Raw genomic sequence first — 26,533 nt, 5'->3', positions numbered from 1 at the left:
TGACCCGGATAGATTCGGTGTGACCCGCAGACGAAACATCGCTCACACATATGAGGAATATGTGTTAGACTCCTAATGTAGTTCTAAGAAACATAATTCTCTCCTCTTTCTTACCTTAATAAATCGGTAATTTCCTTTATTGCTTATGTGCGTCCTTCTGTATCGAAACAATGCACTGAAAGATAACTAGAAGATTTATCTATATAAACGCGTTAGAATCACAGAAAAGATAAGCTTGATGTTTTTTGTTTTTTTTAAGTATCGTCAAAATTTAATCAAACAAATGGGTAAAACTTGACGTTTGAGTATATACAATCTATTCAAAAACCACTATATTAGCATATCAAGACGAATAGACACGAAATTATATTTTAAATATTCAGGACATGGTTTCTTGGTTGAGAAGTGTCACATCTGGAATCACACAAATGAATGTTGGATGCCATGAAATTCTGGAGCAATGCTGCAGAGCTGAAACTTTGGCTGCTTCTAGGTCACAATCTGAGAAGCGATACCCAGATCCGGATGACTGGGACAGAAGTCGTGACCCCATGAGTTTCTCGCAGACAGTCATCGTGACCCATTCGAAAGCACTCACATGCTGATATTACGCCTTATGACAACAACGAAACTTACTGGCATTTTTACTTTCACGCGTCAGTGAGGGTTCTTCACTGCCTGCGTGTAGTGCAACAGTATCACAAGCCAGAACACGGTAACACAAGAGGGGGCAGTGTTGAGCCTACGTGCCCGCCATTTCTTTGCAAGCTTAATCACTTTCTACTGATACACTGTTCTACTTATGTAAGTTTGAGTGTCATTTGGGCCAGGAGTCTATTTAGCGCTTGAGTGGAGCTTCAGTTCTTTCATCATTTCGATTTGAATACGTATCCTGAGGAGAAGACGAAGGTTCCGAAGTACTTTCTCCGTTTTTTTTTTTTTCCATACACATATTCTTCCTGAACAATCCCAGATACTTCAGTTAGTAGACACTAAAAATATTTCGCTCTGGAAAACTTTATTCCTTTCATTGGCTTCCATAGAGCTGCGCCTCATTGTTAGTTACTAATTTCTTCCATACAAAGTTGCATTTTCCACTCATAACGTATGAATTTGTGGTGAACAGCTTGGATTTTCTTGAGGTTTTTTGTTCCTTGTTATTTTTTTACCATTCTATCACATCTTTCATTATCGTATATTTTTAAGGTTCTCGTAAATAACAGCATAAGTCTCATAGACATAAGAGAGTCGGGTTCAGATCCCGGTGGGAGCTCATGTTGTTAAGATCCCACGTTAAGCTGTTCTTTACTGGTCTAATGGCTGGCGTGCACACCTTTTATTTATTTATTTATTTAACAAATTCCCAGATACAGCATAATTGTGCCATTTTACACAGGGAAATGTCAACAAGCGGGGGAAAAAGGAAAAGAAATTTAAAATATAAACAACAGCAGTAACATCAGTAGTATTAACGAAGAGTGCACAAGTAATATTATTTAGCCAGCACGCGTTTTATTGCTCTTTCAAATACCGGGTAGCTCGAAAAAATGTCCACCTCACTAGTTAGATTATTATAATAGTTGGGTACTCGGTGAAAAAGAGACCTCTGTATAATTGTCAACCTAGGGCGTGCAAGATGGAATAGGTGAGTATTCCGGGTTTTGCGGGAAGGGACATGTAAGGATAGTTGTTGAATTAGGGTTTCTGATCTTAGGTTCCCATTTACAATCTTATGAAGAAACATCAAATCAGAGTTATTTCTGCGTACTTCCGGCGTCTGGATATTAAGATATCGCAAAATTTCCTTTTTAGGTAATATTCGAAGTGCGGGAACACGAAAACGTACTATTGCAATAAAGAAATTGAGAACAGATTAAAGTCTAGAAAGATGTGTAGGTGCGGCCATGGCCCATGTGGGAGAGCAGTATTCGATCTTGGGTGCTATTAGAGTTTTATAGAATGTTGTTAATGATGCCACAGTACATAGTTCAGTGAATCGGTAAAGAAGCCCCAGCATACGCATTGATTTCTTAACTATTGAGGAGATGTGGTCAGAGAGCGAGAGTCTCGAATCAAAGATGACACCAAGATCATTATGACTGGCAGAATGTGTTATAGGGGAATCGTTTTGTGCACGGGATTCCTGGTTCGATTCCCAGTACGTTGAAATTTCAACGCATTACAGTGGATAGGATTTCCAGCATAAACTGTAGATCCACGGGTAACATAGCATCAGTGCTGAAAAGTGATAATAAAGCTCAATATAAACATTTACACTGTAGGGTAGTCACTTCCAATTGATTGCTTGCGACGTCGCAGTGCTTGCTTTCTCGGTTAACCTCACGTTGGGACTAAAACTGATAAGATAATGGTTATAGGCAAGAACATCGAAAGCGTGTCAATAGTTTTGTAGGTTTGCTACTCCTGCTATAAATATTCGAACACTGCCTCTCTCCTTTATTCTCTTCGTCTACTTACCCTCACGTAATTTCCTCATTGTTCTCCTCTCAGTTTCTCTAGTTTTATCACATTGTTAAAAAAAATAAATAATACTCTCCTAAATTATTCGTCTGCAGATTTTGGAAAGGATTGCTATAGGTTCACGTTTCATACATAACCTTACTGCTGAAAACATTAAATTCTAAAAGCAACAAACGATTATTTTGGAATTCCCTTTCTTGCTCAACTGCAACTGGTTACCAAATTCAAACCAATTTGTATCTCTAAAATCGTTCCTGCTCATTGATTTTTACGCACTCATAAATCGCTTGTAAACAAACAGTTAAAAAAAAGTTTCGATTTTTTTTTTTTTTTTTGTAATTCTCAAACACTTATTTGGGAGAACACAGAAGAGGAAAATGAGATCTCGAAGAATCGTTTTCCTGTAGAACCTTATTGAGGCAAGAGTCGTGGCTGTCTTGCCTCGAATACGTAGATGTTCTGAAAGTGATAACTTGGAAAATGTATCTATTCTATTGGAAGTAGTAAGTTACGCTTCGACTTGTCTCGTTTCATGGGCAACCCTATCTGAATAGACACGGTGTTCTCAACATTGTAAGCATTAATTACACTGACATTGACAATTACTTGCTGCAAATTTAGCCTTAGGATCAATCAATGGTGGAGCGCTTACCTCTGGTGATAGGGGTCCATGGGACGATTTGATACCATGTGAACTGTTCGTTTTCCGAAGTTTCTTCTGCTTCCTATCACATTCTTATTTTCCTAGTTCTTTCATAATCTTTACTTTCATTAATAATCGGTCCCTTTTAAGCTACAGAGACATCACAGGATATTACAGGAACAGGGACATAATCGTAGCACATTAGAAATCTCATCTCATTTCAGTTCACTTCACCCAAATTGCGTATATTTCTTTTTCAGCAACATAACACGTGGTCAGCTGACAATAACACACACAGCTATATACAAAAAGTAAGTTTCCACATTTCGTTTTATTGTTTTTAACGAAACAAATTATGCAGAAATAAGGAGCGGCTCATTGTGTTATTCATTGTGCTATTAATTGGATCAAAACTAGGGTACTTTCAGAATCTGCCATAGAACTGACAATTCAGTTCGTGATGAATAACAATATTGCCGGGTGCATGTAACTAACAGTTTTATCATGATTATTTCAAAGTTTCTTTCTCATTGTTTTCAGGAATTGCATAATGTAGACAGATCCTTAACACACTTTTTGATGCACTGAAACATCAGCAGGGTTGCCAATTCAGTGTTAATTTATGAAAACTATGATTTTCCTAGTTTCCCCTTACAGAGGCCTTATCCGATTAGTTATGAGTGGAAATGTAAAATTCTTTTTCTAATCCATAGTTTCCAAGCTACTCCAACTAAACAAACTGAAAATTAACGACAGAACATCCATACGTATGAGCTATGAGTCAATTTACATGTTTTGCAAAAAAAAAAAAAAAAAAACCTTTGGTTACATCTGGCAACACGGTATGGTTCCTAGTGTACTTCAATCGTTGCTTCCTAGTTTAAAAATATATGCATGAACAAAGCTTCATTTTGGTATAACCATAATTTGTGTATCGCTTCAGGTTCAAAAGTTCTCTTATCCCAAACTATGGGTTGCATTGTATATTGGACATCCTGTACTATAATATTTCTCAATTTCCCTCTTTTTTCCTGCCACCTATCTTCAAGCACGTCCATGATACTGTTTCTTCTTAGTCAATGACCTAATCGTGTTCTCTTTGTCTCTTTAATTACATCCAAAATTACTCTTTTCTCTTCTATTATTCTGAATACTTTTTCATTCATTTTCCATTCATCCAGCCACTTCTTTCAATTCTTCTCCACACCTACATTTCGAAATCCTCGTTGTCGATTTTTTGCCCCACAAAATATAAATTTTCCACATAAGTTTTTTTATCATTGTCTTTGTTTGAAGACCACAAAATAGATTTTCCTTCTTAGCTTCTTTTACCATATCTGTACTCGTTTATTTCACGCTCGCGGTTAATGTCCTAACGTTTGAGAAAAAGTTTTCCCTTAAAAACAAGTTAATATTTTCAATGATTAAAAGTTTAATTATTAGAATAAATGTCCATTTGTATCTAATCTTGTCTAATGTATCTTGTGAGTAAAAGTTGTTTTCAGTATACAATGCATCACACAGAATAGTTATATAATTGCCAAAATACATATAGCCTATGATAGATACATGTTCGTCCAGCAATAACTTTAGCATGAATTAATAAATATGAAAACAATTTTGTTTTACTTATGTAGTTTGTAATTCTTGGCAACCGGTGCTAACTGCATTCTAATAGATCAATTAGTGGGCACTTTGTTGATAGAAGAATAAGTAGGGGGGAAGGTATGCGCTTGAACTATGCAAGCAACCATTTTAAGAAATGTTAAACACAACCACTGTTACATTACTTCAGGAAATTGGTCTTAATGAATCTTTCAACTTCCAACACATCGAAGTAACCTATCAACATTACTCTTAATTCATTGTAGCTTTCGAAAAGGTAGGCACTTTATGTACTGTATAAGCTGCGTACACCATTAGAACAATTAACATGAACATTTGTTTGACGAGGAAATTCACTTTATGATGCTAATTCTTTCTCTTACTGGTACGTTATGCACTGTAGTATGCTGCTTTCATTAACAAATAGCCACGTTTCTAAGCATAATATAGACATATAAAGACGATACATGTGGATATGTAATGTCGATAGTGAAGATGAGAAGTGCTCTCATAAGTATTGTTTATCCAACGGTAATTCAATAATACAGTATTGTTCGTTTGTTTGTGTAACAGCATTTTCTTAGATTACTCAAAGCATCGATTAATATTGTATCAGTGCTACTGGTTTTGGTCTCACAGTTGTCAGTAGGATTTGTGTTCTGAATAAGAACTTTCTGACACATATTAGGTAGTAACATATATTCGCTTTTTTAATTTAGATTTGCTGGGAAAATATCTGGAATTAAACATTTTGTTCAGTTCTTCAGCACTTAATTGAACAGATATACTTCGAGGTATGTCCTACATATTTTCAACTTTATACATACGAATTAATGTGATCTGCCTTTATTATTCAAGTGTGACAGTATTGGCAGAAATTTCAGTTGTCTGTGAAGACTTAATGCATGCAGCTATCTGACAATATATATATATATATATTGTAATATCCTATGTGATGTCGTAAACAAGCAATTCCACGCTTCAATGTTTACAAACACCACCACATGGTTCAGCAAGAGGATCTCCCACCAGAGGGACCTATAATCACATGCAGACGACGGCTTCTGGCCCCTCCCACGGAGCAGAAGACTACATCGGAGCAGCAGCGCCACCGTCACCCAAAAGGACCCTATAAATTGGATGGACAAACGCAACTCGATACCAGATTTCTGGTGACCCTCCTACTGTCTGCTTCGGGACTTTAGGAGTAACCTAACCCCAGGGCCTCTAGTCTGCTTCGGGATTACGCCTATCCTTTCTTCTGGCTTTGCCTGCTTCGGGACTCTGACTGGGAATCCCAACCTCAGCCGCTTTGCCTGCTTCGGGGCTCTGTTGGCTATCTAACCTACCCACTGCTTGCTTCGAGCTTTGGGCACCTAAAATCCACTCCTCTTTGCCTGCTTCGGGGCTTTGTAGGAGATCCTGTCTGCGACCTTACGGTGAAAGACCACCTATAACTCACCTTGATTCTAGAGAGATCAATTTTGTATTTTGTGAGAGGGAGAGAGAAACATAAGAGTTTTGTAAAACTATGGACACATGTTCCACGACAGCTATCTCCTATTGATACAGTTTGGCAGATTTTGGGGAATAAAAGCGCATGGTTGGAGGTTCGAGACTCGACCTCAAGCTGGATCCTCTTCCTGTTGATCTTAGAATTTATGTAGCCAAATGGTATGAACTCACTGTAATTTTTACATGTTAAGATTTCATAACCACAGCACGGCCATCTAAAACGAGTACCGACAACACTGTACCACATGTTCCACTATATGCACAATTTATTCCAAACCTGCCTTTTAGTACAGTTGGTAATGCTTCGTACTCTAGTCGTAATTGCAGGTGACTATCGGCAAATACGACAAAGATTGATTTTTAATTACCTATCATCATATCAGGAGGATTCTGACGGAATTGTTGATACAGAGTAAGTCATAAGTCATCCTTCGTGGTGTCAACTCTTGATTACATTCTGCTCCAGTATGTCCCTCAACTAGTCTCCCAGCCCGAGATTTTCCTTTGAACATTCATATCGGACAATTTTTGGAGTGTCAGAATATTCGCACCTTTATTCTCTTAGACACCACCGGCTTCCTTTCTCAGCTGCTGTAGCTTTTCCTTTTCTTCCAATGTCTTGTCAGTACTCCAATAGCCACTTAAACTCTATGTTCGACTATCTCAGTTTGCGATGCAAAAACGCGACAGGATAACAAACATGTGCTTCGTGTCATACTGTCTACTGGTTGAGCTAGGTGCTTCCACGTAGGAAAATCAATATGATACATTTGGATGGGTTCGAAAACGAAGGAACTTTTGAGTCATTCGGATATATATTCCTGACTTTTTTGTTATATAAGTAACTTCTCTTTCTTCCTTAACAAAAAGATAAGAAAATAAAGCGATGCAATAAAATAACACTACAGAAAAAATATGCATAAAACCTTCATGACTTTAGTATTAGTTGGCATGAAAAATAAATTATAGTGAATACACAGAATCTTTATATTAGAGACAGATAGAAATCAGTCAATATAAATTTTGGAAAATTCTTCTGTTTCTTTAATAAATTCCTTTTTATTACTTTTTATTTCCTTAGGATATGAAGATGAGATTACTTGTCCTTATCATAGCGCTCTTCATTACAAATGGACAACTAATAATAGTACCATCTGAAGATTATTCTCTCATGGATTTCCATGAAGCTCTGTTTGCGTTACTAAGTTCAGGATTTTACAGCAGCATCTGTAATGTTTTTGCAGAAGATACAGTCACTGCGTTAGATGTCTTTGGAGCAAATGGTGGTTTATTACCATCAATGCACGTAAACATTAAAAGTATGAATGGATCTGAAGATCTAAACCATCTCCTTGTGGAGGCACTTAATGAGAATTGTGGAACATTTGTATTTTCAACATTTAATATTTGTGATATTCTATCGATTTTTCATTATGCGTACAAGATCTCAATTCAGAGAAGTGTAAGGGTGTTAATTTTCTTGTTGTATAATACACATGTTACTTCCAGTAATTTAATTAATTGTGCAGTACTCAAATTTTATCCTTATTTTTATATCTTCAGTTTGAGTAAAGCAAGTGTTATACCGAGATATTCTAATACATATATTTTATGGTCCCCATCTCTTCGAAATTCTATGCAATTTGAGCGGATAGCCGTATGGAGAAATCACATGTTTAATGAAAATGTTGAGAAAGATAAAGTGAACAAGCTAACTGATCTAAATGGAAGAATTGTACGAACAGTGATGATAACTAGTGTAGTTCGAAGTATCGTAAAGAATTCATCTTATGATGGCATAGACTATAGATTACTCGTAGAATTTTGCAACCACTATAATGCTTCATTAGCAGTCAAAGTATTTCCAAATTACTCTGCAAAGGATGAAAATAATGAAACTTATTTTCAGTTAATCTTAAGTGGAAAGTATGATGCAGCAATTCCTGAAGTAGCTTCCAACTACCCACCTCTCCTCCTTTACTATGACCTATCGGGCATTATACTTCAGATTTCCTCAAAACTTCTTGTTCCGTCTCCAAAAGAAAAGCGGAATTTCTGGACAGTATTCACTCCGTTGTCCTATACGGCTTGGATGAGTGTACTTGCTTTTATTATATGTACGTCACTTCTTTTATACTCCTTTTCTATATTGAATTTTCGATATTTTCCTTCTCATGTAGAAAATCCATATTTGGAATACATATATTCTCTTCTATATTCCATCAGTATAACTGTTGGATTGGGTGTTAGAGGTGTAAATGATTTTATCATTAGATATTTACTTCTTTGTAGTTTCATTACGTCCATAGTTTTAGTCACAGCATATAACTGCAACCTTGTGTCATACCTTACAATTCCAAGGTACGAAAAACCAATAAATACGTTACAGAATTTAGTAAAATCGGGAATCTCTATGACGACGGCTCATGCAGGATTTAGAGATTTCCTTGCAGAATCTCCTGACTCCCTCATCCAAACTATAGGTCAAAAATGTATTTTAAATGATAATTTAGATGAAATTAATTTTCTTGTTCAACAAGGTAAAGTAGCAATCTATGCGGAAACTTTTCCTTTAGGATATGCCGCATACGAGAATATTTTGAAGGATGGATATCTAAAATATCTTCGATTGATGAAGGAGCCTTTAGCAAGTTTCTACGGGGCTATTTTGTTTACTAAGAACTCTCCGCTTGTAGGAATATTCGATCGCATATTAGGGTACTTTCAACAGTCGGGAATTATTTTGCAGTGGGAGAGAGAAATTATGAATCAGAAAACATTATTCCTTATGTTTAAAGAAATTAATGAAGAAGTATTGCGTCCTCTGGCACTGATTGATATTGGAGGTTCCTTAATACTCCTTCTAATTGGTTTGGGTATTTCTAGTTGCATATTCGTTATGGAACATATAGAGAAGTTATTCGCATGGAAATAGAAGTTCAGTAACATTCTCTGAATTATATTGTTGTACTTTCGTTCTCGTGCACGACCCCAGTGACTTGTTTTGATTTTTCTTTGATTCCTTTACGACTTGAGGTGTGCATTTTATAAGTCACTTTAAACATTCTGGCTTTCAAAGCTATCTACTCTATATTTCTCATTACCTGGAGCAGGAACAGTATCCGACATCAAGGTACACAGTCAACTCTTAATGTTACATGATTTGATGTGTCTAGTTTTATGTGTAATTTGATCTTACGAGTAGTATTTTTTTGACATTTTTCTAAAAAAGAAATCCAGTACTAAAGAAATAAATATCTGTCAGCCTTTCTAAAACAAGGCTGTGCTGATAGATCATACTAGATACTCCCAAATTTACACGAGATAAAATTAGTTTATTATTGTCATATCCTCTAATAAGACATTTCATCATTGTAGGATGGTACATGCAAACAGTTTTGTGTAGGAAGATATGCTGTACAGGGTGATAATTTATAGGATTTACAACCTCAATCAGTTACAAACCAAGTCTTATGTTGTTCCAATAAAGAATTATATGTCATTATACTGATAAACACTTAGTTTTTGTGATAAATCCATTATGGCTCAGTATGTGCACCTGAAGTCATCCTGGACACATCCCAACGAAAGTCGATTTCCTGCCCAACAGTAGCCAGCATTTCGGGAGTAACGTCCGCAATGGCTGTTGTGATGCAATGTTTCAGTTCATTATCAGGTAGGGGAGGGGTGTACACCTTATCTTTCACAAACCCCCACAGAAAGAAGTGGCGTGTAATCTGGAGACCGTGGGGGCCAGGCAATTGGTCCACCACAGCCTATCCACTTACCTGGAAAACGCTGATCAAGAAAGTCCCTTAAGTCTACCAGGTAGTGCGGTGGGGTGCAATCTTGTTACCACCATAAGCGGCCATCATGGTAATCTTCATCTGACTGTGGAACAAGGAAGTTCTGGAGCATATCAAGATAGGCGATGCCGGTGATGGTGCTCTCAGCAAAGAAGAATGGTCTATACATCTTTGCTCTGAAAACAGCGCAAAACACGTTCACTTTGGGATTGTTACGAACCAGCTCCACGTGTGCATGTAGATTTTCCGTGCCCCAAATAGGACAATTATATGCGTTGATTCGGACGGAAAGTAAAAAGTTGATTCGTCATTGAATACCACATTGTTCAAGAATGACTCATCAGCTCATAACCACTAATGCGATCCAACACAGAATTCATGTTGGGTATGTTTATCCACTTCACTCAGTGCTTGAACCAAGGACAGTCTGTATGGCTTTATGGACAGTTTACGCAATACACACCAAACAGTGGTGTGAGGAATACCAGTGTAATGTACGTCGTGTAGATTTTCGAGGACTGCGGACAAAACTCTCCCTAACTGGTTCCACCACATCGTCAGTCACAGATGAGCGCCCGTGAGCCTTTGTGTGTCGCATAGAACAACCTGTTTCAACAAATGTCGCCTCGCCGCACTACCTGATACACTTAAGGGAATTTCTTGATCAGCGTTTTCCAGATAAGTGGATAGGTCGTGATGGACAAATTGCCTAGCCGCCACGGCCTCTAGATTACACACCACTTGACTTTGTTCTGTGGGGGTTTGTCAAAGATAAGGTGTACACCCTTCCCTACCTGATAATATTAATGAACTAAAACATCGCATTACAACAGCCATCGCGGACGTTACCCCCGAAATACTGGCTACTGTTCGGCAGGAAATCGACTTACGTTGGGATGTGTGCAGGATGACTGCAAGTGCACACACTAAGTCATAATGGATTTGTCACAAAAAACGTGGTGTTTTTGCGGTATAATGACACAAACAGTCTGTACGTGGTTCTAATAAAGAATTATAACTGATTCAAGTTGTAAACCTTATAAAGAATCACCTTGTATAATATAAGAACTTGTGTATAATACGGAAAACGAAGTTATAAGTCAGTCCTGTCACAAACTGACTGTAATGTTATTCTATAACTGAAACGATTGAAGGAGAGTAAGTATTCTTGTTCAATAAGAAAAATTGTCCAGAAGCACTTGTTTTTGTTCTAGAACTGAAAAGATCCAAACAGTACATGTTTTGAATACAGTAGTTCTCAGGCTAACAACCAGGTGAATTCATCGCTGTCCAAATTTTCGAGAACTGACCACATTATTTTCATTATGAGAGAGCCAAATAGAAACACTTATATAAGAAGGCAAAGGGAGAAAGCGGAATTGAGTGATGGGTAGAGACGCCCAATCAGAATGAGACCGTAGATTAACATTGATTAGGTGTGTCTATCAACCAATCACATTCCGCCTTTTCCTTTAGCACCATTTATATAAAGAATGCTTCTGTTCGGTTTTCTCATAATATACCCTGAAGATCAGAACAATGTATTAAGTTCTCGAAACATCGGGCAACAGTGAATTTACCTGGTCGTAAGCCCGAGAACTACTTGGTCGATTACTTTATCAGGGAAGTTTTAGTTTTTATTTCAAGTACCTATTGTTGTTCTAGAACGGAAAAGATCCAATAACAGTACTTGGTTTTCTAGAACGTAAAAGATCAAAAACGTTAATTATTTCTATAGACATCCTACCATTCTTTCTGTGGCTACTTTCCTACTTTGTAATAAATCTATTGAACCAAGCTATTGGTGAATCAAAGCTCATTATGAACCTTGTAACACATTAGATTCTTTCTTCATAACAATACCCTACCAATTATGTTATTTAGGTTTATAACAGTGTTTCTGTGTAAGTTCAATGTATCTAAACGTGTCGTAAGATTAATCACTTTTGTTTATTGAAATGACAGATATGAAAGATGGAATACCATAGTTCATGCATGCAGCTGATTAAGCAAGTTCTTTTCGTACACGAGAGTAAAAGGTTTTTATTATTAATCATGAAAACACTTTACTAGGTTTTTAATACAAATATGCAAGTAGGAATGAAAATTATTTAATGATTCTCATACCGGTACATAGTTCACATAAGTTTGGGATAGTCGTATGTGTGTAGATGTTCTATTGAGTAACAGCAAATCACTTCTTTTGAAGAAATCTCACATGAGAAGAATTAACAAATGAACATAGTTCTTTTATTACGTAAATGATTTCTTAAATGTATGAAATTCTCTGTTTCAATACTGAACATACGATTTACAATTTATGTATAAAATATATGAATGATAATAAACCATTTACAGAAACATTGCAGGAAATAATACAGGGACTTGAGCAAAGTCTTTTTTTTTATTAGGGATAATGTTTTTAAAAAACATTCCAAGTACATTATGCTTCTGTGTTTCGTGATAAATCATTTAAATATGTTGGTTTCTTACTGTAAGTAATGAGTAATCCTTAGTGTATATTAAATATGACTAATAAGGAAAGTTCAGCACATGTATTAAATGTAAATACGACATTGTCAAACATAAAGAATAATTACTACTCTTATATTAAATACGTAAGTACTTATCCCATCCAACTACAATGTAATTAGTGAACAAGTTAATAGGGCGCAGTATATAAAACCACACACGGTTATTGGGTTTTGATTTAAAACCGTACAATATTAAATAAGCTTTACTGCCAATTCACATGAAGTGCATTACCATTAACACCCATCCCGTTAGGAAAAAAGTGAACATTAAAATACGCAAAGAAATATTATCTCTACTGAGAGATCAGTTTGGAATTCACTGAATCTACTATATCCTGACAGTTTGGTCTCTAGTAACACACTTTAGCGGCTCCGCTGAGGTACCCATATAATTGTTATTCCCACTGAGACTAATAGTATTTATGCTTCTACTGAAGCTAGTAATTTTGTCTCCACGTAAGATCATTCTTTACCGTTACTTGTCGTAATTAATATAAATTGAAGAAAACATGCTTTACATGACAGTACATATCAGGTAGATCTCGATATATTTTACTTATTCTTACAATTTTCAATTTTTTTCCTTTGGATTGAGTCCTCTCGTTTTCACAGAAGTTTCACTTTATGTGTGTTTGTATCCAAGTTAAGATCATCTTGCTATCCTTATTTAGGTTATCTCCTGTATACCGCGTTTGCTCCACTATGTACTTGATCAGTAGTCACTTCGTTGAACATAAAACCATAGACAGTTGTTACTTTCTGTTTTGACAGTGCAAAATTAAACAAGCGCTACCGCTAATCCCCATGCAGTGTACTACCATTAACAACATGGAAGGAATAATCCTATGTTGTAATTTTGTGCACGTGCATCATACCAACAGTGCCCATGTAAATTACCAAAGTCACAATGATCTCTGACTACTAGAAAAGCCACCAGATTGCATTAGTGTTGTCATCACGTAATCCTATTATCAGGCCTGTTAGGTTATGTAAGGGGGCGAACGCAGCATCAGATTGTTAGTAAGCACTGTGAAGGACCATGGAGAACGTGCAATATTCAGGCATATAAGGGATTCGGATATGACAGTATCCCGATTTTGGACTGAACATGCTGCTGTTTGCAATTGTGTCGTACCCGGAAAGTATGGCACATAATTTTCAGCTATGAATCTCAGTTCAACACACCTCGGATGACCCTCGTCTGAAAGTATGGTGACGCCGAGGGGAGATGACACATTATGCCAATGTTTTAGGAGAGTCATACATGTTACAGTGTGGGCAGCCATTGGGTATGGTTTAAGATCACTTCTGACAATGATTTAGAAAACTCTGACGACACAGTAGTACTTCACGAATAATCTTCATCAAGTTACCTCTCATCAGATAGTAGCTTGGTATCGTCTTTCAACAGGACAACACTCGTCCACGTGCGGTACGAGTCTTTGTGACTGCATTTATGATTAGTTATTCTCTTGGCCAGCAAGATCCACCGATAAACATGTGTGGGACCAACTTGAACATTAACTCCGCCTCAGTGTCAATATCCAGAATATCGATGGCCAGTTACAACAGTTGTGGGACAACGTGCCTCTTACCCTTTCCAATCAAATTAGTGAATGCGCCGAAGTCCGAAGTTATGATTAAATAAAATCACATAATCACCTGGTGACAACACTAAAGTATTATGATGACTGTTCCATCATCCACAGATCGTTGCAACTCTGATCACCATGGTATGCACAGATCAAAACGGTTGTTGCGAAATCCATATTCGAAATTGTCGGCATGTATTTACAAGTATTTGTGATTCTAGAGAAACTGATGTAAAAGAACACTAACACAATGATGCGTTAGCTTATAAATTGCAATTATTTCAATCTCACAGGCATCAAATCATTGTAGACATGCTGTACATGTAACACTTCTAATCTTTAGACAGAGTGATGGTCTAGGCCAGAGGCAATGTTAGGCCGACAGCACATTGACCAGAGGGCAGGACAGCTAAGGTGGGATACAGTACTGTAAGTAATGCAACAAAGCCTCGTACCGTATATTCACTCGGTACATGCTAGATAAAGCTCTCCCCTCTCTCTTTCCGCATAGTATCTTCTGCCGCTCTCTCTACCGCAGATTATTGACCTTCCCTGGTCAATGTGCAGCTGGCCTTACCTTGTACCAAATGGCTTCTACAGGAGTTACTCTCTTTTTGTTCGGTGTGCTTACAAGCACTATTAGAATTAGAAAACAAAAGTTTATGTGAAGACTAGCAAAGCATGTGCAATATTAACAAGATTAGGTTTGATAATTACATAACATAGTGTATTAAAGTTCCATGGAATTTTTTGTAATGTGTGGTTCTGATGTGTAAATTTGTAGATGTAACACAATTCAGATTTTTAATTTAAGATAAATCGTGTTCATCGCTTTACTTTTTCTTTTGCTTAGTTCTGAAGAAGCGTTGGTGTTATATGTTTATCTGCATTACTCCACTTCATACTAATATAAAACTTCCTTCCAACTTAAACTAATTTGCTATAGTATAAATTTAACTCAAACCACATAATATTCTTACTTTCCCTAGATACTGTGCCGTAATACATATTAGGTTCAATACAACAAATTAAGATCAAAATCCATTTGAACTACCTCTATAAAAACCGAATTCTTCTCTTTTATTGGTTAATAACATTATTCAATAAATTTTGATCGAAAGTATGAAAGTTGTTTAAATTTATGATTTTTGCTTTCGTTTCAACACAATATGACAAAATGTAATAGTAGTGCACTATTCTTAGCTCTGGTTGTGAAAAAAAAATACCCTTGTACAACAGTATCAGTATATTTAAGATGTATTAAAATTTATGAAAACATTTAACCAAAGTAGTTGTAAATACCGAGATTAAGGTATTTTTACATTCATTTAAATGTAATGTGATAAGTTTGGATATAATTAAGACATACACAAGCCCATAACTGTTATACCCTTGTACATCCATACTTTCAAATGCGCAAATCAGTGTTTTACATAACGAGTTTTAAATTGCGGTAGAACAAATTTGTACAAATATGTTTTTGCTACATTAAGTGAAATTAGCATGAAGTAGTCCTAATTTCTTTATAGTTGAATAAGAATTCACAATTAGTATAAACAAAATCTAACAGTTCCAAAAGAAGCAAAGTAAAATACAATATAAATTTTCAAACCAACGACTACACCACAATGTAGGCAAAAGTTTTGTGAAAACCCTCGTACAAAATAGATTTTTGTTGAATTAGTTTTGAGCGTTTTCGCTTGGCCTGCCTTTCATACAGTACATCTGGAGCGTCCCTTGCAATAGTCCAACAGTAGTCTGCTAACATGTTAGAACTCCACTTGCCCTCTATATCTTCTCCATGGCTGCAATATCTTGATGGAAACGCTCCCCATGTTCATCACTTACTGCTCCACAATCCTCAGAAAAAGTCGAAATGGGAATGAAGGAGTGTCAGAGATAAATTGCAATTAAGTTTCTCGTAGCATAACAACTCAGCCACTATTTCTCTGTAATCTGTTGCTCAGTGTCTTCCCAAGAATTGTGAACACACTTTTCAAGTGTTCTCACCTTGTAGAATTTCATCGAACTCATTATCTCTGACCAGCTGTCGAATCTGTGGTCCTATATTGACTCGTCACTTAAGCGAGAGAATTTGAGCCACTGAAAATCATATTTAATGCCTTGAAGTAAACGTTCCAAATTTTCATAAGGGTCAATCCATCTGAAGTGGTTCAAAGATGGGGAAAATGGTTGCTCGACCATTTCCGAAAATTATAGAAATTGGAGTGTGATGAACCTTGTGTATGAGAAGGTCAGTAACATCATTCACGTTGTCATATGTACAAGTGTTTCTGAATGGCGGCCATTTTTGTTGGTGGAGTGCCTTTTTTTTTTTTGCATTTGCAAGCGTTTACGAATACTACAGTTGCTCAGGACGTATGTATCACACGAACTAAAAAAAAAGGAATGTTTAGAGGATAGACTAAAGTACACGGAGAACATATGCTCTTGCTTTTAAATAAATATGCAGGGTTGCAAACCAATATATGAAATGACTAGAAAAAGTACAGAAAATTACTTTTAATGGGGCTTATTTTGGAATGGCATGAAGTAGAATGGGGGGGGGTTCATAAGTTTTGTGCTGAATACCATTACATGTAAAGAGTGTGTAGAAATATCCACGCGTATGATACTACTGGCATCGTAGATTTATGGGGGTCCGAAAGTTGAAGTTTGTGATTTTGATGCCATGTTTGGGGCGTAATATCTCAGGAGGGCAGAGTGCTAAAAATTGCTGCTTAGGACACAAAGTAATTTTGTATGTGAATAAACTATTGCAAAAAAATCATGACTGATATCGCATGGAGAAAAAAGTGAGGACATGGTAAAAACGCGAAAAAAGCACGCGCGTGACGATGGTCGTAGCCTGGAAACATTTAAATATTTTGATACGTTTCATGCTAGATCTCAAAGACTGCGCATGGTTAAGCAATTAGACTCGCTTTTGTTTGTGTTCAGTTGTGCAAAATCTTGCGAGTGGCGTTTGTTCCATCTTTCTAGCTCCATGATCATTGCCACGTCTATTTGGTAAGAGGGTAGCTCCCCCATGCATCCACAATACCTATCGTCTAACCGGACCGCAGTATTAAGGCACTTCTTGTATCAACAAGTGATATTGAAATCCAATCCCAGTTACGGAAGTTAATGTGTTCACAAGATTGCGTTACACCTATCTATCCTATCTTGTTGAAAACGGCGTATTTGTGGAAAATATTTAAAATGATTGTTGTTTCTCTTCTCTACAGTAATAACTTTTACTAGCTGTAATTACAATAAGTTCTCGCAATTACACGATTTAAGCAGTGTTGCAAACTTCAGCATTATCATATCTCCGGAACGGTTTGAGATATCGAAGTGTTGTAAACGGCAAAATAATTTACACATCAATTACAAACCATTCAAGTAACTAGATACTTGTCTCAGCATTTTTTTTTTCGAAATAAGTGCACGGACGGACTGTAGTCATAATACCGGGCGAGTGTGTAACACTGCCGTATGCAGTAATAATACGAGCAACCAATTCCTTGTTCGAATATATATATTTGATATATGGGTAATTGGTACACAAATTGTTCTATATGTCCTCACAGGAAAAAGTCGAGGGTTCAAATCTGGTTATCGAGGTAGCCAAGCAAAGGACCTCGACTTCCAGCCCATCGCTCTCCAAAAGTTCCATTCAAATGTTTCATTTAATTTTCGTGCAAGTTGCACGAAATGTGTATCTGCTCTACTTCGTGTAAGTTGCACAAAATGTGCACGTGCTCCATCATGCTGGAATACATTTGCTGATGTAGAACTATTTCGGTAGCGTGTCTGTCAAAAATTATCTGTAAATTTTCTACATTGGATAGTGAAGACAAACGATATTGTCAAATTTGATTGCTCAGAATACCAGCCCACACATTGACATCGAATTTATGCTGATGTCTTTGATAAACTTTTACATGCGGGTTTTCTCGTCCCATACATGCGAATTTCGATAGTTGTGTACACTTTCCCCCGTAAACATGACCTCGTCTGTAAAGAGAATATGCGAAGGAAACTGGAAATTACACTGCTCCAGAAACCACTGGACAAACTCCATCTTCGGGATGTAGTCAGTTGTTGTTACTGCTAAGACTGTGTAGATGGTGTAGGTAAATTTGTTGCTCACTCACAACTCTCCATACACTTGTATGGGATGAGACAATAAATTTTGCAGTTTGACACAGTCTTTTCTTAAACATCGTCTGTTTCCTCTTTTATATGTATAATATACAAAGGTGACTTGTATTAAAGGCATTTTGCGAAAACTACAAGCGATATCACTTGTGTAGGTTAAAAAGACATGATTGACACAGAACTATAATGACATATATTCACCATAGTTGCATGATCAAAAGACTTCTTCCAAATGCTTCGAAACGAAAATAACAGACTAAACAGAAGTTACAACTCAGTTAATGAACATAGCTAGTAGATCCACTAAGCCAGCAAAAGTGCAAGATAGGGAGGCTAATTTCTTTTTCGTTGTTTGCACAAGTAATATGAGTCATCCAGTTCGAAAACTGCTCTTGTCCATTTACAGAAAATCCCAGAAAACAGAAAAAAATGTAGAATTTGCATGTTTTGTATAACTGAATACTTCAGTCTGTTCATGTGAAAAACTTGAAGGCCCTGAAATATTTCCAGTTCTACAAAACACACCGATCTAACAGTTTTTCTCGGTTTTCTGGGATTTTCTGTAAATGGACAAGTCATTTTGGCAATGGACGACTAACATGAACGAAAAGCTACAGAGAAGAGCTCAATTGGAAGTTGAGATTACTGTTATCAGTAGAATAACTTTGAAATTACGTCTTCGTACGGATATAAAATGTACGTTTTGTTTCTACGGTCCTTTTTAATAATTTGTATTTTTCCAGGAAGAAAATACAAGTATAGAATGTGTATGCAATGTACAGAACTAATCCAATATTGACCACACGTAGCGTAGGCCTAAACTTGCTTAATACACATGCGAAAATATTTGTAGTGTAAATAATAGATTCTCGAGTTCTTGACCGTCAAAGTTTGAGTGGACTTTCGGTAGTTACATTTTTTTTGCAGAAAGTCACTGATGATTGTTTAGAGTAAGAAATATGAAAGATAATTTAAACTTTTAATCTGTTAAACGTTTAATAAATGAAGTGATCTTATAATCAAGATGTGTTCAAATCAATATAGGACAGTTTGTAATGACAAATTTTATTTTTTCATTCTATCATGGCAGGCAGACGCATGGAGCAGAGGAAGTTGCCTGACTCTGCAAAGAAGTAGTGGTACTCATCAAATAAGAACATTATCAGTCTTACAGATACTGCTCATCTAGGACACGACTACCCTAGTTTATACTCTAGCATTATGAATGCTGCCTTAGACCGGCCGCTCATTACCCATAGGCAAGGACAGCCAAGTCGAAGAGAAAAGGCTGAAGAGGATGTTCGAGTTGAGTTGAGTTGATTTTGAGTTTAACGTCCCGTTCAGCAGCGAGGCTATATGAGACGTGGACCTACTGATTAACGTGGAATCCGAACCACATGAGCTCCCGCCGGGAATCGAACCCGGAAGAGGATATTCGAGATAATATGCGCTACGAGGCATTGTTGAATTACTTACAATACTGTCTTTTTGTTATCCTGTCGTCTGGTCAATACGCAACCGGCCCTACACTTGAAGTCTTACTGTCGCTCCACTCGTTACTCTCACAGCTGGTCACTGTTCCTTTTTCAAAAAAGAATATTCTGATATTGCTTAGCGTTTACTTAAGAATATGTCTTGCATTTTCTTTAATGTTACACAAACCTTCACCTTTAGTAAAGGTGCTACTCCACTACTACCAAAATACTCGTTGGTGATAACCAGAATCACCGTAAATTTTTATTTTTGTTCCTAACTGCTTGAGTCCACTTTTTATACCCTCTTACAGCCAAGGTACAATGAACGCCTAACACTAATATCTCACTAAATGTGCCAATTCGAACACTATACTGATATAAATGTTCCTTAATCCAACATTACATAAAGTTTACGTCAACAAAACCATTACCACTAAGTACAGATTACTACAGGCAATTATATGCTTTATCCGACAATACTTTCAACAAACCTAAATAGTTACACCCAACGATATCATGTATTGGTCAGTTGACATACAGTACTGCTTTGGAGAATACAAAATTGTCATCAGTTGAGCAAACCCAAGAAAAAGAACGCAAAGGAGGGTTTACAGAATAGAAGCAGCACAAAACGTGTCCGTGATAACATACAATAATCTTTTGCTACTATTTTGTTAATAGGAAAGAAAGTATATCAGTTCAACCATAAAAAAAAAGAAAGAAAGAAAGAAAAAGTTACTACGTTTCCAAGGGGGATGATACTGGGAAGTCCCCTTTAGTTTGTAGCACCATATGATTTGGTATTTTACAGAACCTATTTCACCATCTGCCACCCAATTTGTATGTTACAAGTTTCAGTAAACTAACAGCTTCCGACCGAATGATCTTGTTTTATTTCAGTCTCAAAGTGACGACGTTCTCAGAATCTTGTTACGGTAACAGCGTTCCCTGCTTCTCCCTTCTACCATTCTTTAATTCTCTTTGCTCGCCTTCCAACTTATTACGTAAGGCTCACGTAGGATCAAGCAAGCAAATAGCTAAAGTGTTTCTCATTTCTGTGTAACGTTTCTCTTGTTGTCAATTTTCTATTATCCGTTAGTTTTCAATTTGCTTCACATGTTGAAAGCATTGGTTATGTGATGATGGCATTCGAGAAAGAAAATGAGAACAGCTTGGCAATGAGGGAATCCAATTTGTACGAGGAGAGATGTTTGCCGTCATGGTTGTGCTCACACTATATTATATAAAACAGAATAAGCTCCATACAAGGGAAGAATAGTGGAGATACAAGCACGCTGATGTTCTATGTTAAAGATTGTTCCCATTCCTTGAAAATGACAGATGAAGGAAACTTTTTCCATTAAACGGCGTTATTTTTAAATAGCCATTATTCGGTTAGTATTTTTCCTAAATAACAACTAGGACTCTTTAACTAAATTAGGTGTATTAAATACACATTTGTGTAAAGAAATTCAAGTGAATGAAATCCCACTTAAATCTGAAAAATCAGGATTTAAATATTGAGTTCCCTCCTCGCTTTACTTATCTCTCCTCTGGAGAAATTTCTTAGAAACTGGGGATAGCTTTGTTCTGTAGTTACGTTCTTTTCCTATTAAGTTCTGCATGTTTTACAATAAACTATGCACAACTTTTTGGCTCAAAAGATCCAATATATTTCAATCAAAAATTCTCTTGTACGCCTTATATCTGGAGAACTACATACAGTGTAGCCAAACCCAAACTATCACTTAGTATGATGTGCTTATTCCGTAGAAAATACGAAAACTCGATTTAGGGGCCGTTCAAAAATTGTAACCCCAGGTCCAAAAACTAATTATTGGCCAAGATCACAATCTTTTGATCCATTTTTTTTATCATTCCTAATTTTTTTTGTTTCCTGCACACGACGTAACACAAATTTTATTTATTGTAATATAGAGTTCGTAGCTCTGATTGCTACTACGAATGATTTGGCCAAAATGAGGTCATATTGCTTGATGTGATTGTGTCAACGTGTTTTGGCCTGTCTTTTTTTTTTTTTAACATGTCAATCATCAGTGTCAATACATGCATAACGTCAGGTTACTGGCGCCTGGATTTAGAAGTCTGGCTATATGTATCTGCAAAACAAAATTGGAGCAAGTTTAGAATAGATCTGCTGAATTTTGGGAACGTACTCACGAAAGAATAAAGGGTACAAAATTGTGCTTAAAAATTACCTTAATAATACAGTGTTACCACATAACTAGGATAAGTAACAGCTTGCTACTCTACCCGAGGCTACTTTAACCTAACTTGGTCATAGTCATTCTCATTATGTATGTGGCGACATACTCGATACGAGCAAGTAAATGTTTGCACTGCTATTGCTAAGCAAAGAAATCCAACAACCTAACTTATAATGCAAATCTCTTATTTTACACGCACTCATTATGAGGAACTCGCAACAAGGAAGGGTACAAATCGCGGTATCCCCAGTTATTTACCGCGCTTTACTACTATTTTATAATTTGTTGGAACAAAATCTACTCTTCCCACTGGTCCTAGTGGCTATAGAGTGTACCGTTTATTACATCTGTTCCCAAGTTAGATTCCCAGTGGAAGAGCATTGAATGCATTAAAGTGCTTCTGATTCCACCTTAATCTGAATTTCACGTCTCATACAGCCTCGGTGCTGGAAAGGGACACTAAACTTCAACAAATAAATTATCAATTCGATTGAAAATATATATTCTCAGTAACCGTTAAAAAGTTTTCCGTATCAGACCTCGAAAAAAAAACTTAACTGTAGTTATCCCGTATTCCTTAGTTCTCTATTAGACGCCTATCTTTTACCATCCAATTTCGAGTTAGGAAGTTTCACTGAAGTGACGACTTCCCAACGAATCAACGTGTTTATTCCAAATGGCGTTATTCTCGGAATCTCGTTACAGTAACAACTTCTTTGCTTCCCTTCATCTGCTCTTTCTCTTCGACCCCACCCCCACTTACTTCCCCAAGTTCTTACTAAAAAGAACTAACCAACTAGGCAAATATTTATTCCTCTCTTCACTGTTTTTCTTGGCTGTAAGTTTCTCTCGTACTGTTCGTTTTCCATTTGCCCCACAAGTGGAAATGATGTGATGATGAAATTACCGAAGGAAGGAGTAACAAAACATTTTGCCAGTGACTAAATTCAATTGGCAAAAGGTTGAAACTCGCTCTCGTGGTAATGTTCACAATGTTTCCTATGCAAAAGTAACCTCCATATAAGGGAAAGTATTTATAATTGAACGGAAGTGTTTCAGTGCACAAACCAGTAAGTAGAACTCATTTTCCACTTTTAAATAAACGAGATAATTGACTAATTTATCTGAGAAGCTTCGCTTCTGTTGCACATTCCTGTCCTGTCCTGTCCTGCACATTGACAATTCCTGTTGCACAGGTTTTTTCTTCGTGAGATATATAGCTTTATGGCTATTATACAAAGGCATTCAGAACACAAGTTGTAAGTCACAATATTGGAAATCATAATATACCTTCTCTTCTTTCACTCAAGCGTTTTAAGACATCACGAAACAATTGATGCTAGCAACTGTATACTTCAAGTTGAGAGGCATCTCCGCGCTTTGGTTCTGTATTCCTTCGAGGAAGTTCCTTGCACAGAATGCTGATTGACTACTCATTAAGTGCAAGTGCACATTTCTTGTAGTACCTACGGTTCCTAAAGCAGACTACCCCACAGTGTACCAGGAAGCGCCTAAAGAGAAAAATTAAGACTGTCCAACTAATAGGATTGCAAGCGCATAATGCAATCAGAGGTACCGTGGCTTCCCACGTGTCTGCACGAATACTATCGATTATAGTAGCTATTTTTACGTTCGGAATTCCTGCCGTACGGTTACCTCTTCCACCTATTCATGAAAAGAATGTTTTTGGTAATGACAAGAAGTACAGTAGTAAGATCAATGAACGACGCTAGTATTAATCAACTAGTTTGTGCCTCGGATACAATGAGGTAGATGTACAGGTATAGCCGCCCCTTCACATTGCCGGGTCACACCTATAGACATCACAAAGGCAACACGAGACAGTTCCAAATAGATTAAAAATTTTATTTTTTGCCTGGATATCGATAGGTACGCTGCCAAGTACCCTGGTCATGATCTTCAATGTAACACGGAAGAAAAAATGGGTTAAATTCCAAAGTTGGTCGTCCGTTTCTAGCAAAATTTTAAAATTTACCGGAAAGAAATGGATAATTTGCTTATTAGTCTGCTTGATAATGTATGAGAAGAGCGAAAGTTATGTTTATTTTCTTTATATAAACTGTTCTAAACACGGAACTATTTAGCAAGCAGATGGAACTACTTGGCGCAAGGTTATTTCATGGTAGGATTATGGGAATGTAGTGAGCATTTGTTTTGTAAACATGGATGTCATAATAAGGAAAATCTGTTAAAAGTAAATAAGCCATGGCTTAATAAATCTAAACGTAGATTGTAGAAAATGCGGTAAGCAAATAACTGTTATGATACGTGAAAATTATACTTGTCAATGTAACTGTAAGTAATATAACCAACATGGCGGCAAGGTTCTAGAACACAGGTCCCCCTTCCCATTTACCTGTTGTAAAGACAAAAAACAACGTGCCCTGCGGGACTGTAACCTGCCTTCATTCCCTAACGCTCGCTCGGCAATACTATTTGAATTAAATTTTAAACTTTGGTACACAAACAAACCAATTATTACACTTTTAGCCAAAAACTAGGCGGACGAACAACTTCGGAACAAATGCCGAAAAAACATCAGGATGATAGACAGGAACGAAATACGTTTTCTATAATGCCGCTTAGCAACATGCATCAATCAGGGTTTACAATTATTTATATGCCACAGACGTGAAGTCCTTAAAGGAAGCAATACGCTAGATGCACTCTAGACAGGGCTGTATTGGTACCATATATTTCAATCTCGCAGCATTGCCTCAGATATGACTTTCACCGTGATTATTATAGTATCCTGACGAACATGCATTAGCGATTAACGTTGTACTATACTATACAGCCGCATCCACCATCAGTACGCTTCACAACTATAGATCAGATATACTATAATTTGCCAAGAAACACTACTTCCTATTTTCACCTGCTTATTACTCATCTGTAATACATGGAGTAAACGAAAGAGAAATACGACGTATTCAGGTGATGAGATAGTATCAGGATTTATAACTATTTACTCATACATGTTTACCATATTTATATTGCCTCAGTCTTGGGAAGTAACGTAATGCAAGTAACGCATTACTTGTAACGCGTTACTTTTTAAATAACGTTTCCTAGTAACGCGTTACATTTTTCCAAAGTAACTGTAACGGTAACGCGTTACAAATTTTTAAGTAACGTACCTAGTTTGCGTTACTTTTTTCGCGTTACATTTCGGATGAGTAACTACAATATATGCATAATTTTTTTTTTTCGGAAACAAATGTTTCTTTCCTGTAAGCGAATTTCTCAGAATAGAGCAATGGAGCATGAACGATGTAGGTGACCAACAGTCAGTCATCGGCACACAAAGAAACAGATAAGATTATAGTGCAACTTGTTGTTTTTGGAAGATGTGGACAGCCTCAGTCAAATTACGTGTACTGATTGCAAGCACCTGGAACATTTTGTCGTACATTTTGACAGCTCCAAATCAATACATTCAGGGAGTGAATTATGAGTACAATAGTACCGGCAGTCTATTTTACTTTGATTGATGTTGTTTTTATAAAGATAGAGAACGAAAATATTTTATCGTTCGAACATTTGAAAGAATAATTTTCTTAAAAGCTGAAGATCATGGTGGACAGGATTTAAAAGTAAAGTGGTGCCCCGGCGGGAAATATTTATCAACAACTAGGGTGTCATAATTAATGACATACAGTAACGGATTAATACGAATAAACTATGTTCTGATGAGCAGGCTACTTCATTACTAGAAAATAGTTTGTTGATGTATGTAATATTGGAGTTCTTTCAGATCAGTTTGCTTATCTTAGAGTCCAGTTGATTATAGAGTTTGGAACAACTAGCTTTAAAAAGCATGTATCGATTTTAGTTACTGGCAAGTTTTGATTCACCCTCAGTTCATGTGTTCTCATTTTATTAGTTGTAGTGTAATGTTTCTCTATATTCTGTATTTTTAATTTTACATAACAACATTGTTATTATTATATAATTAGTTTAGCAGAATAATAATAAGCAACCATTTCTTCTAACGCATAGTTATGGGCACGAGTCAAGCTAAAACTCGACTCGAATTCAAGTCGAGTTTCGAGTCGAGTCAAAGGTAATATTCTCGAGTCGAGTTCCGAGCCGAATCACTGTTTTTGGCGTCGAGTTTGATAAATGGGTCGCTCGTTTTAACTCGTTTTTAAATCATAGCCTGATCACACTGGGAAGCGAAGTGAGAAATGTAAGCTAAGCAGTAATATGGAATACTTTGTCTTGCTCACGAGAGAGCACACTGCTCACATCTCGTCTCGTCTCGATAGCGAGATTCCAAGAGATTTTTTATAAGTTCAGTTCAGCTCGGCTCGGCTCAACTGAGCCACTGGCTCGAGCCGGCTCGCTTGAAGTGAATCATCGGCTCGATCTGGCTTGGTTGGGATGAGCCATCTGCTCGGTTCGGCTCAACTGACTCGATTGAGTGAGCTGTTGTTTCCGTGGCTCGGCTCACTTCTCGGTTCGGG

General features: G+C 36.8%; 1 protein-coding gene across 3 annotated transcripts in view; it reads left to right on the top strand.

The window, feature by feature from the left end:
* Positions 1-26,533, top strand: part of LOC145662550 (uncharacterized) — a 436,952-nt gene that overhangs the window by 354,433 nt on the left and 55,986 nt on the right. Inside the window, exon 3 of one of the 3 annotated variants that reach the window (XM_081728257.1) lies at positions 19,431-19,600. The exons of the other annotated variants lie outside the window; for them this stretch is intronic. Coding sequence (XP_081584383.1) covers positions 19,431-19,529 — 99 coding nt within the window. The 3' untranslated portion in view covers positions 19,530-19,600. Of the gene's footprint in view, positions 1-19,430; positions 19,601-26,533 lie in introns of those variants that run through there. 3 annotated transcript variants of the gene reach the window in all.

Source organism: Thermobia domestica, chromosome 1 (assembly GCF_964235325.1).
Source record: "Thermobia domestica chromosome 1, izTheDome1.hap1.1, whole genome shotgun sequence".
Lineage (NCBI taxonomy): Eukaryota > Metazoa > Arthropoda > Insecta > Zygentoma > Lepismatidae > Thermobia > Thermobia domestica.
Note: the sequence above shows the minus strand (reverse complement) of the source record. Positions and strands in the feature narration are given on the sequence as shown.